The sequence below is a fragment of the Ranitomeya imitator genome, chromosome 10 (assembly GCF_032444005.1).
Source record: "Ranitomeya imitator isolate aRanImi1 chromosome 10, aRanImi1.pri, whole genome shotgun sequence".
Classification (NCBI taxonomy): Eukaryota; Metazoa; Chordata; class Amphibia; order Anura; family Dendrobatidae; genus Ranitomeya; species Ranitomeya imitator.
The window spans coordinates 135,838,579-135,850,884 of NC_091291.1; the positions used below are offsets into that span (position 1 = coordinate 135,838,579).

Consider the following 12,306-nt stretch of genomic DNA (forward strand, 5'->3'; position numbering starts at 1 on the left):
TGCGATTGGGGTGACAACTCTGAGGACTGGAGTAGTTGTAATGTTGAAGTTGACATGAAGGAGAGCCCACTTGAACGAGCACTTGATATCCGTTGAAGCACCTGCTGTTTTTGTGCCTCCTCTGGAATTTTTGGCGATGCTTGTAGCGATGGTCGTAGGAAAGGGATCATATCCGATTGTCCACGAAAAGAAGTAGACATCTTACTTTGGCTGGAAGATGGTCTTTCTTCTGCAGATGTTACTGTTGCTTTACCACCTACCCCACGGACACAACCTTTTTTTTCCCTCTTCACCATGCCTATTCCCTTTTCTACCATCAGCAGGCCTTTTCCCACTCATTTTAGTGCTTAACTAATTGGCAACTCTGTATCTGTAGTTGTTGGCACAACAACCGATGGATGAAAAATGAGCAGAACTGAGTGGCCAAACTGTGGTGGCATTGATGCCATAATCAGAGTAACCATCCTGCTTCTGTGTCTACTCAAACACTTGCTGCTCAAAATTAGAGAGAAAGCTTAGATCAGGTGGAGATGGAAGAAGAAAGAAGAAAGAATAAAGACTGATAATACACAGCCTCATCTCATTTTCTCAGCACAGAATGGGTGATAATGATGATGAGGAGGCTGAGGAACAGGAGGTGATTGACTGTGCTACAGGGAGTACTACCCACTTTCTTCAGCATGGATGGGATGAAGAGGAGTAGGTGGATGAAGAGGAGGAGGTGGAGGAGAAGGAGGAGGATGTGGAGAGTCACTCTCCTGATGGGGACAGGGAAGTCTTACCTGTTGGGAGTGAGATACACATGTGCAGCATCTGATCCATTGTTTCAGATGCTGCACATCTCATATCTTCACATGCTTCACAACTTCTATGCTGTGAAGATATGAGATGTGCAGCATCTGAAACAACGGATACTGGAAGCCTGTGCGAGCATTTTTTCTGCGGCGTAGCTATCAGTGTGTCAAGAGTGGGAGAAGAGGGTTGCATTGACAATCCAATACAATTGGCAGCACTTTGAATACATTTTATAAGTGGTAATAAACTTGTAAATACCTCATGAAAGAATAAAGTTATGTTAAAATGAAGCACACTATTGTGTTTCTTGTGAAATTCTCAATAAGTTTGATGTGTCACATGACCCTCTTCCCATTGAAAAAAATAAAGTTAGATCCAAAATGGCCAACTTCAAAATGGCCGCCATGGTCACCACTCATCTTGAAAAATTTCCCCCCTCCCATATACTAATGTGCCACAAACAGGAAGTTGATATGACCAACCATTCCCATTTTATTTAGGTATCTCCATCTAAATTGCCCACCCTGTATACTATGGTTTAATGTTCGCTAAACAGTTTATGATATTTTTATTTTATTCCAGTTGTAAGCGGACAAGTCCTAGGCTGTTTTTGAGAAGTTATTGCAGGCTGACAAATAAACATGCTTCTACTTTATTTCCCAAGGTTACTTTCACCATAAAGCTCTTCTTTCTAACTGAAAGATCAATATTGTACCATGTTGATTTTGAAAAGTTTATAAACATATTCCCATGACTGACTTGAAAACATCATAATTCATCATAGGATAAGTAGTTCTATTTTACTAAAATTACAAATGAATTTCTGGTAATCAGATAAAGACCTTGAGTTTGCGGAGAGTCATCCAGTCTGTGACAAGATTTGACGATGGATTCCTGCACCTGTAAACTTTATCATGAATGCAGCTTTGATTCCAGACAACATCTGGAAGATTATGTTTCAGATAAACCAGACATGGCCTTTATGGAAGATTTCGTGATATTTCCTATTGAAAATTGTAAAAATATTTTCAAAGAAGGTATGTATTATTCCATGCTTCTTCTTTTTTTCATACCTTGATTAGAGAACAAGTTTCATCCTTTCAGGATCTTTAAAATCACCTTGTGCATATCCTAAACTCATCCACCACCCTGCTGCTCCTGAAAATAGAATCCTCTCTTGGCAACTAAATTAATTTTAAACATTTGTAAAAAAGTATTTTTGGGGGTGTGTGAGTGATCTGAGGGAACAGACCTGCTTTTCTTATCATTGCAACTGAAAGTAGAGCAAAGTAGATTAAAGCCTTGATGGTTGAATATCATAGAGCAGTAATCACCCACCTTTCTTGAGAGACAAATTCAGCTTTGAGAGAGGGTCGTGAGCCACAATCCCAAACCCCCTAACATCCAGTTTCCACCCCCCCCCACCAGCACAGGCACCCAGAGCTCCCATTATAGGTAGAATGACAGCTAAAGTTTCCCTACAGAAATCTTTGACTGTTAGGATTGCTACTTCCAATAGGTGGCACTAGAGTTCTAGTCTTCTTCCTCTCTGAACAGACAATTTGCATATTTCCCAGAGGAGCATTGCAGCTTTAAGTCTCCTCACCTCAACATGCTTAACATGTCACTCTCCGCAAGGAGAAACAATACTTCTTGGATCCCGGTGCCTCTCAATCAGCCAAACTAGATATCCACTTTGCACTGATGAGGGGCAGTACCCCGAAACACAGTGTCTGCAAATTGAGATTCTGGTTTGGCTATTATCCTAAGTCATGTGACAAGGCTCATTAAAGGGTTGACATTGACTGTTAGGATTGCTACTTCCAATAGGTGGCACTGGAGTTCTAGTCCTCTTCCTCTCTGAAGAGACAATTTGCAGTGATTCCACAGAAATTTGTTTTGTTCGACATGGAGAAGATTACCAATATCTTGTGCTGCAATGTGTGATATATGTTTATAGACTTGCCAGAGGAAATGACAAACTTTACTTGTCAAAAATGGAATCTTGTGATTCTGTTAGAGGAATAGGTGCAAACTCTTCAGGAGAGAAAAGGTACACTGAAGCTCATCAAAGAATATGAGGATTTCACCGACAGCAGAAGAATCTCTTCAGAATATTGTTAGAACAACTTTCTAGCATTCCTGCAGAAGCTAATGACAGAGTAGAAATAACTATTCAGAATGCTCGAAGAGAAGCACCTTTTAAGGTATCTGCAGAAGAGGAGAAATGGAAGCATGTGACCCAAAGAAGCAGGAGGATGAGAAGGCATTCAGCACTCATACCGATGAAGAACCATTACCAGGCTCTCACGCAGGATAAATATGAAGAAGTACATCAAGAAAGTGATTTTCCCACAAAGAATACCCCAGTAAGAAAACAGGAGACTCTTGAAGGGGAAAAAGGAAGCACTGTGGGGAAGAAGAAAAGGAGAGTGCTGAATGTGGGGGATTCCATACTGAGAGGAACAGAAGCCGCTATCTGCCAACCAGATATTACCTCACAAGAAGTGTGCTGTCTTCCAGGTGCCCAGAACATAGATGTGTCTGATAGGGTATCAAGAGTCTTCAGTGCTCCAGACTTCTTCCCATGCCTGCTAATACTTGTAAGAACAAACGATACAGCAAAAAAGGACCTGGAAACTACAGTATATGCAGAGACTTTGAAGACCGGAAAATGAACTAATGAGTGGAATGAGCACTGGGAGGATAGATGAGAAGACAACCCGCATGAGTGGAATGAGGCCTATAAATAAAAGAACACAGGTGTTCTGTGTTCTGGAGACTGCCCAAGTTATTTAACTGAGCTGTCTGTCCCTGACACCTGACAGATGTAGTTTGTGCTTCTTGGAGAGTGTTTGCCTGATTCTGTTGTTCTGTGTTCTGATCTTCTGCTGCCTGACCCTTTGGACTGTCGTTTGACTAGCTCTTTCTCTTGTACTTTTGCTTTAATCCACTATCTCATGAAATTTTGACCCTTAGACTGTTACCTGACTTACGCTTATGACTTTTCCCTTGGTTATCTATGTGCTCTCTTGGTACTGACCACTGAATGTTTGAGTTCTCTGCCTCCATGAGTAGTGACTAGCATCATTATAATATGTATTTCAAAATAGTGTAGATAAAAACATGAGCATGTCTTGCAAAAACAAGCCCTCCCACAGCTCCTTTGATGTAAAAATGAAAGTGATATGGGTCTAGGAAAATGGCGACACAGGCATAATTTTTGATTGTGAATTTTCAAATGTTTATCACCACTTAGATAACAATAAAAAAAACTGCAAAATATTGGTATTGCCATATTTGTACTGACTTTGAGAGTCATACTGCCAAATCACATTTACCATAGAGAGAACACCATAAAAACACAATTTAAAAAACAATTGCACTTGGAACTTGTACTGCGCTTGGAATTTGTAACCTTTTCCATCACTTTGAATGGTAAAATTAATGATGTTATTCAAAACTAAACATTCCACAAAAACAAGTCCACATACGGTATATAGATGGAAAAATAAATACGTTTTTGCTCTTGGCAGAACGGGTGGAAAAATCAAAACTGCTGAAACAGAAAATCATCCGGTTAGTATTTAATTAAAATTGCACTAGCATATTTTTGCAAATACAATGCTAAATAACTAGTACAATTCTATTTGTGTAATTTTTTTTAGTTCAGTTACATTTGCACATAGTATACTCTTTTATAACGTGAAACTGAGTCTTGTCATCCCAGTATGACCTCGAGTCCTGTACATGCTCTTTTTGTAGTTAGGAGGTCAGTCTTTATCTTTCTGAGAGCTAAAATAAGACATCATTATTTATCAAGCTGGCTCTAGAGCTAAGTGTTTCGGAACTGCAGCACAGAACTAGGATAGAGGGGGGAAAGCTGACACTGCACTGAGACTAGGCTGATACCCTACAATGGAGTGGGCGACCAATTCCTTGCGAATAGACCCACCGACGATCCTAGGTTAAACTCAGCGAAGACCTATAGATAAAGGGAAGGAGGTCCCTAAAAGATCTAAGGACTGGGTTTAAAAAACAGGTCACCTCCTAATAGCAAACACAGAGAAGGCTGCAGAAACCAATTGAAAACAGAAACTAAAGATAGCAGAACCAGAGATCCCAGAACTGCACAATATCAAACACAGAAAGCTGTCAAAGCATCTAGCCAGAACTCTAGCGGATTAACACTGTTGTCCAGCAAGGAATGGGAGGCAGGTGGTGAGTAATCAAGGGTGATATAATCACCTGACCTAAGACAACCCAGCACCAGGGAAAAAAAGACCAGCAGCAAGAAAACCACAACAAGATGGCAGATGATCAAAACAAAACAGATTCTAAAGGTACCGTCACACTAGACGATATCGCTTGCGATCCGTGACATTGCAGCGTCCTGGCTAGCTATATCGTCCAGTGTGACAGGCAGCAGCGATCAGGCCCCTGCTGTGCCATCGCTGGTCGGGGAAGAAAGTCCAGAACTTTGTTTCGTCGCTGGACTCCCCGCAGACATCGCTGAATCGGCGTGTGTGACACCGATTCAGCGATGTCTTCGCTGGTAACCAGGGTAAACATCGGGTTACTAAGCGCAGGGCCGCGCTTAGTAACCCGATGTTTACCCTGGTTACCATCGTTAAAGTAAAAAAAACAACCACTACATACTTACCTACCGCTGTCTGTCCCCGGCACTGTGCTTCTCTGCTCTGGCTGTGAGCACAGCGGCCGGAAAGCAGAGCGGTGACGTCACCGCTCTGCTTTCCAGCTGCCCGGCGCTCACAGCCAGAGCAGAAAAGCACAGCGCCGGGGACAGACAGCGGTAGGTAAGTATGTAGTGGTTGTTTTTTTTACTTTAACCATGGTAACCAGGGTAAACATCGGGTTACTTAGCGCGGCCCTGCGCTTAGTAACCCGATGTTTACCCTGGTTACCGGCATCGTTGGTCGCTGGAGAGCTGTCTGTGTGACAGCTCTCCAGCGACCAAACAGCGACGCTGCAGCGATCCGGATCGTTGTCGGTATCGCTGCAGCGTCGCTTAGTGTGACGGTACCTTTACACTAAGGCCTTTTCTCACCTCATTCAGCTCCACTTTCCCTGTTTCCCTGTAGCTTCCTTCATGGAAATAAAAATATAATTTTCCCTTCAATAAGAGAGGAGTGACAAAGCCGGTATAATGAGATACAAAGCTTTCCTATCCCCTATCACTCAGTGTCTACAAATAAAGTTGTATCAGAAAAAACATTGACCACCAATCCAAAATGGTATCACAAAGCAGCGTGCTCCTCGAGTCCTCCCCAGACGTATGACAGATCTTAAATATGTGTAGATCTAGCTCAATTTCCTTCCCCTGATGAGTATGTAAGACGAAACGCGTCAGGAAGAATTATCATTGGGGTCACGGTAAAGAGTTTCACCCCGATGTTGAAATCAATACCACTGTGATATACCATTTGACTGACAACTGTTGTGGTTTTTGCTCCTATGGCCTCTTATTGAGTCCAAACACTGCTATTTCGTATTGCAGCTGTGTGCTTTTTCATGTGCGTTTACATGAGTTATTTAATGTGAATTTTTGTCCTAGTGCCTTACAGGTGTTTTTTAGAATGTTTTCTAATAAAAGTTGTTTTCAGATATATACGGTACTTATATTCTTTTGATTGGTCGCACCCTGCTTTTTGATACAAATAAAGTTGGCTGAATATCTAACACATTCCATGATATGCAGCTATGTTACACATTTCTATCCTTTACCTCATGCTTGAAAGAGCTGACAGGTTGCAGATTATCACAAGCAGGAGGCGAAAGCATTATTATGTAGGCTATACAGAGACTACAGTGGGACGCTGCCATACAAGGAATACACTGAAGCTCTGCATTGTAAAGCTACATATCATAGAAAATGCTGAAAACATTGTAATAGGAAGCTATGTCACATAAGATACATTTAAAACTCATTCATAACTGCCAGCATTAGACAGAATTCAGTGTAAACAAAGAAGAGAAATCATTGTTATTAAATTTTGCTCCTTTGCAAAGCCACACACATTATGGGAAAAGTAGGCTGAATTAGGAGAACCAACTCAGAAGAAGTTCAGAAATCCCAATAGCAGATAAACCAACATGATAAATATTGTGCTCTTCTCTTATATTTGGGTATTAGAAAACCTATGCTCACAAGTTTTGCTGGGAGTCACAGTCTTTATTTACCTACAATTGTGAAGGTTTAACATATATGATTTGAAATATTCAACTCATTTTATCTGACAGGTCATATTAAAGGAGACATTGTGATTGACCTCAGCCTTGGCTCCTTGGTTCATCATTTATGTGCAGCCTGTGATTATTTCAAGTACATCTTAGTGCTGAAGACCAGTGACAGATGCATCATGGAGCTGAAAAGATGGGTGGATTCACGTACAGGAGCATTTAGCTGGGGCCATGCCGCCAAACTATATGCAGATACAGATGAAGAAAGGTAAATTATTTGTCCAAATATTGCTCAAATCTACTGTCAATGTGCCTATACTGTGACTACTATAATGTTTCCATCTATCTAGCTGTTTAAAGGGAATCTGTCACCCCAATTTTCACCTATAAGCTAAAGCCACCTCCATCAGGGGCTTATCTACAACATTCTGTAATGCTGTAGATAAGCCCCCGATGTATCCTGAAAGATAAGAAAAACAAGTTAGATTATACTCACCCAGGGGCGGTCTCAGTGTGGTTCGGTCCAATGGGTGTCGCGGTCCGAGTCCAGTGCCTCCTATCTTCATACGATGACCTCCTCTATTTTGCTTCCTGCCGTGGCTCCTGCGCAGGCGAACTTTATCTGCCTTGTTGAGGGCAGCGTAAGGTACTGCAGTGCGTAGGCGCCGGGAAAGGTCAGAGAGGCCCGGCGTCTGCGCACTGCAGTAGCTTACGCTACCCTCAACAAGGCAGATAAAGGACGCCTGCGCAGGAGCCACGGCAGGAAGCAAAGAAGAGGACATCATCATATGAAGATGGGAGGAGCCGGACCTGGACCATGCACCCATCGGACCGGACCGTATCGGGTCCGCCCCTGGGTGAGTATAATCTAACTTGTTTTTCTTATCTTTCAGGTTTCATCGGGGGCTTATCTACAGCATTACACAATGCTGTAGATAAGCCCCTGATGGCAGTGGCCTTAGCTTATAGGAAAAATTGGGGTGACAGATTCCCTTTAAAGGCTTATTTTTTGTCAAAGTGTAGTTTTATTGGAGAATTTTATGGCTTATATAATGCTTTGATCGCTTTATATTCCATTTCTTAGGGGAGGTACAATATTGAAAAGAAAACAGCAATTCTGACACTCTGATTTTTTCTTTCTTTATTGTGTTTACCATTAAGGTTAAACAATTTTATATTTTGAATGATCAGACTTTTAGAGATGTCGCAATACTAAATAAAGTATGCTTTAGCATTTAGTATTGAAGAGTACACTACAAGTAATGATCCTCTATGAAGCCCAGACAGTGGCTGGGCTTCATAGGTATACAAAAGTGGCAGTGATATAGCCCTTTAGTGGGCCCCAGCTGCCAGGGCAAACAATTATCATCCTGTGATGGGGTGGCTATTGGCATCAGGACAAACATCCTCACTATAATTGCACCATTAAAATGCTGAAGGCAGATATTGAGGACAGGGAGAGCTCAGGGGAAAGGAAGAGAGCTGAATCCCAAAGTTGACTAAGAGTCAAAGACTAACTCAGTCATTCTGCATATACCTAGCTCTCTATGTGCATATCTATACTTCCATGATTATCAGCTCGCTACAAACCATGATTAAGAGCAGATACTACATTTGGTCTTAGCCAAATGGCTGAGGCTATGTGCACACGTTCAGGTTTTTTTGGGGGGGGTTTCGCGTTTTTTCGCACTAAAAACGCTATAAAAACTCATTAAAACGCATACATTATGCATTCTATCATTTAGAATGCATTCTGCATGTTTTGTGCACATTGATGCGTTTTTTTTTCTGCGAAAAAAACACATTACGGTAAAAAAAAGCATCATGTTCATTAATTTTGCGGATTTTCTGCATTTTTCCCGTTATTCTATGCATTTGGGAAAAACGCAAGAAAAAACGCATCAAAAAAGCAAAAAAAAAAAACGCGAAAAAAACGCATGCGGATTTCTGGCAGAAATGTTAGGCTTTTGTCAGGAAAATTTCTGCCAGAAATCCTGACGTGTGCACATACCCTGAGAATAGACCTATAGATAATGGTTTTAGGTTTTTTGTCCCTTCAGTGTTGAGCAGGATTTTAGTAGATTAGTGAATGAATCTTCAGGGAAGTAATGTCTCTCTTAAGACCAGTTGTGTTTGGAGACGTACAGGCCATGCTCCATGGGAAAATATATGCAAATTAGCTTAATCACTGTTTTCTTTAATTCTATCTTGTGCCACCTAGCAGAAGTATCTACCCAATAAGTCAATGTCTGACACTTTAACGAGTAAGACTCACTTATACTTAAAAAGCAACTTTTGCTGAGTTTAAGTCTTCCTTTCCATACTGAAAGCTGCAAATTCAGAACTGAACTTTTCTTTTGCTCTTTTGAGTATGACTGTGGGATAATCACTTTCTTCATCTTTCTCATCTCTTTCAGTGACAAGTTAGAGGAAAAAGAAAAAAAAATGAGATTGGCAATTCAACATGTTATGAAATGTAACCTGGAAAAAGAAAATATGATGGATCCGATCGTCTTACCTCCAGCTGATTGTATCATCAGTGCTTGGTTCATAGATGCTATTAGCAAAAATCAAGATGAATACATCCGATATCTCAAAAAGGTCTCAGGGTTGCTAAAACTTGGAGGACACATTATATTAATCGGGGATTTAGGCACAACCTATTTCATGATCGGGAAAGAAAAGCTCCATTATCTTAATTATGATGAGGAATTTGCTAGGAAAGCTCTGGTTGAAGCAGGTTTTGTAGTTGACTATTGTAAGGTTAAGCAGAGAACCGCTGTGAGTGACCTTCTTGACTATAAGGCCGTCATATTCATTGCAGCTCACAAAGAGAAGGAGGTCTAAATCAAAGCAATTTAATTAGGTCTGCATGTTAAGAGTGTCTATACATAGCTTTTAGACAGGATATAATAATTACTAAAGACTTCTATGATCTTACATGTTGTATTTGCTTGGTAAATTTATAAAGAGTCTACATAATTTGCTTAAGTAGATTCTAATATAAAAAAGACATTTTTTATTACACAGATATAGCATTTTTAACCTTATTATGATGTGTTAACATACACTATACTACACCAAAAAATATCTTAATGCGACAATCCGGTAATTTGATGCTTAACACAAGAATTGAACATGTCAAGTTGGGTGGCAACTTGCAATTTTCTGCATCAAGATATGGTGCTCCATAATAGTCTATACAGTACATCAAGTAAAGAAATGTTACGTCTGTTGATCTGAGATGGTGTCTTTTATAATTGCTATACCTTTGAAGCCTAAGCAAATCAAATGAAGTGAATATTCATCTTCAAAAATATTGTAAGATCCAACATTTTTGGAGTTGATATGGTAAAATATTACAGCAGCCTACTTTTAATATAAACCGACAGAAAAAACAAGAGGAATTGCAGCACTCACCCGATCCTTGATTATATATTTCTTTATTCCATTACATGGATAACATCGTTAGGTGCGGTTGTGCGGGTGGCAAGGGAGATTAACAGGTGAGACTAGAGACTTGACAGACTACGGCCGTTTCGCACCTTCTTTGTGCTTCTCCGGGTCCATGATTATATTTTGTTTTATTTTTTAATATTTTTAAAAACTTTTTTTAGCTTTTTGCATGTTTCAATAGTATCCATGGGAGACTAGAAGCTGAAGTTGTCAGATTGGCTCTGCTACATACAGGCAATGATCAGATCACCTGTATGTAGTAGAAATGCTCACTTGCTATGAGTGCCGAGCACGGGGCGGCGCTCATAGCAATCCGGCTATAACAACCAAAGAGGTCTGCTGGAGATCTCTGGTTCTCATGTCAACTCATCGGTGACCAGCGATCACGTTATGGGGTCACCGATGAGTGGGATTTCTGGCGTGATTGCCGGAAGCGCGAGTTAAATCTGCTGTCAGAGATTTACAGTGGCATTTAACAGGTTAATAGCTGTGGGTGGATCACGATTCCACCCGTAGCGGTTAGAGGCACATGTTGGCTGTTCAAAACATCTGACATGTCGTGAATGATGTGGGCTCAGCGCCGGAGCTCACATCAAAGTGGGGGATTCCGACATAGGCGTACTATTATGCCCAATGTCGGAACGGGGTTAATAGTATTGAGACTTGATCACCTAAGAAATCATGGGGCATTAGGAGACTTCTGGCTGTTTGCATTTTATCCAGAAAACTTGGACAGTTTTCATTCCTATTGTCATGAGCGTTTCCATTTTTTAGATCCTTGTGCCATCTGTGTGGCATCAGATTCTATATATCAACATTTTAAAATGTACATTTTGAAATAATTTCCTAGGTTAATAATGCCAATGTATCTATAAAAATTCAATGCTATAAAGATCATCGATATGGAATTAAATTTTTTCTTACACTCCCATAGACTTGAATGGGCGAGTCCAAAGCTCAGAAGAGAATAATGCATGCTGGGATGTTTTTCACACATACAAACTTTCATTAACTGATTTTGACTTAAGGTACCGTTACACTAAACGACTTACCAACGATCACGACCAGCGATACGATCTGGCCGTGATCATTGGTAAGTCGTTGTGTGGTCGCTGGGGAGCTGTCACACAGACAGCTCTCCAGTGACCAACGATCAGGGGAAAGACTTCGGCATCGTTGAAACTGTCTTCAATGATGCTGAAGTCCCCCTGCAGCACCCGGGTAACCAGGGTAAACATCGGGTTACTAAGTGCAGGGCCGCGCTTAGTAAACCGATATTTACCCTGGTTACCATTGTAAAAGTTAAAAAAAACAGTACATACTCACATTCCGATGTCTGTCACGTCCCCCGCCATCAGCTTCCCTGCACTGACTGTGTCAGCGCCGGCCGTAAAGCAGAGCACAGCGGTGACGTCTATCATCCTCCCACTTTCCTGTTTCATCACAAAATGGCTGTTATATTTCCTGCCAATGCTTCTAGAAGAGCCCATAAAGGTACCTTTGATTGGCTGAGCTATACCATGAGATGTGTGACTTCTCTGGATGATGCAAACTTCTCCAATGTGTAACATTTAAGGTGATTCACACAAAGCTAATCCCATATTAGTGATATTAATCAAATTTACCATGTTTATCGAAGTTCCAGAAATTTGACATGAATTTGATTGCCATTAAATTAATTTGCACATCTCTATTATTCAGAAATTGCCCATTGGAGCCATACAGTGCTCACATAGTGCGGTACTATGTAAGTATATAGCTTTAGTTTGTTTTAATTCCAAAGTCATAAAATTTACAAGTGGTGTCGTAGCACTCATACAATCAAACAATGTCAATGCTGATAAAAACAGTGCC

At 40.8% G+C, this 12,306-nt stretch overlaps 1 protein-coding gene across 1 annotated transcript; it reads left to right on the forward strand.

The window, feature by feature from the left end:
• The first annotated feature begins 1,613 nt into the window (after positions 1-1,613).
• Positions 1,614-10,232, forward strand: LOC138652149 (nicotinamide N-methyltransferase-like). The gene is made up of 3 exons (XM_069742918.1): positions 1,614-1,832; positions 7,057-7,264; positions 9,414-10,232. The coding sequence occupies exons 1-3, from the start codon at positions 1,682-1,684 to the stop codon at positions 9,841-9,843; spliced, it is 789 nt and encodes a 262-aa protein (XP_069599019.1). The 5' UTR covers positions 1,614-1,681; the 3' UTR covers positions 9,844-10,232.
• Positions 10,233-12,306: the final 2,074 nt, after the last annotated feature.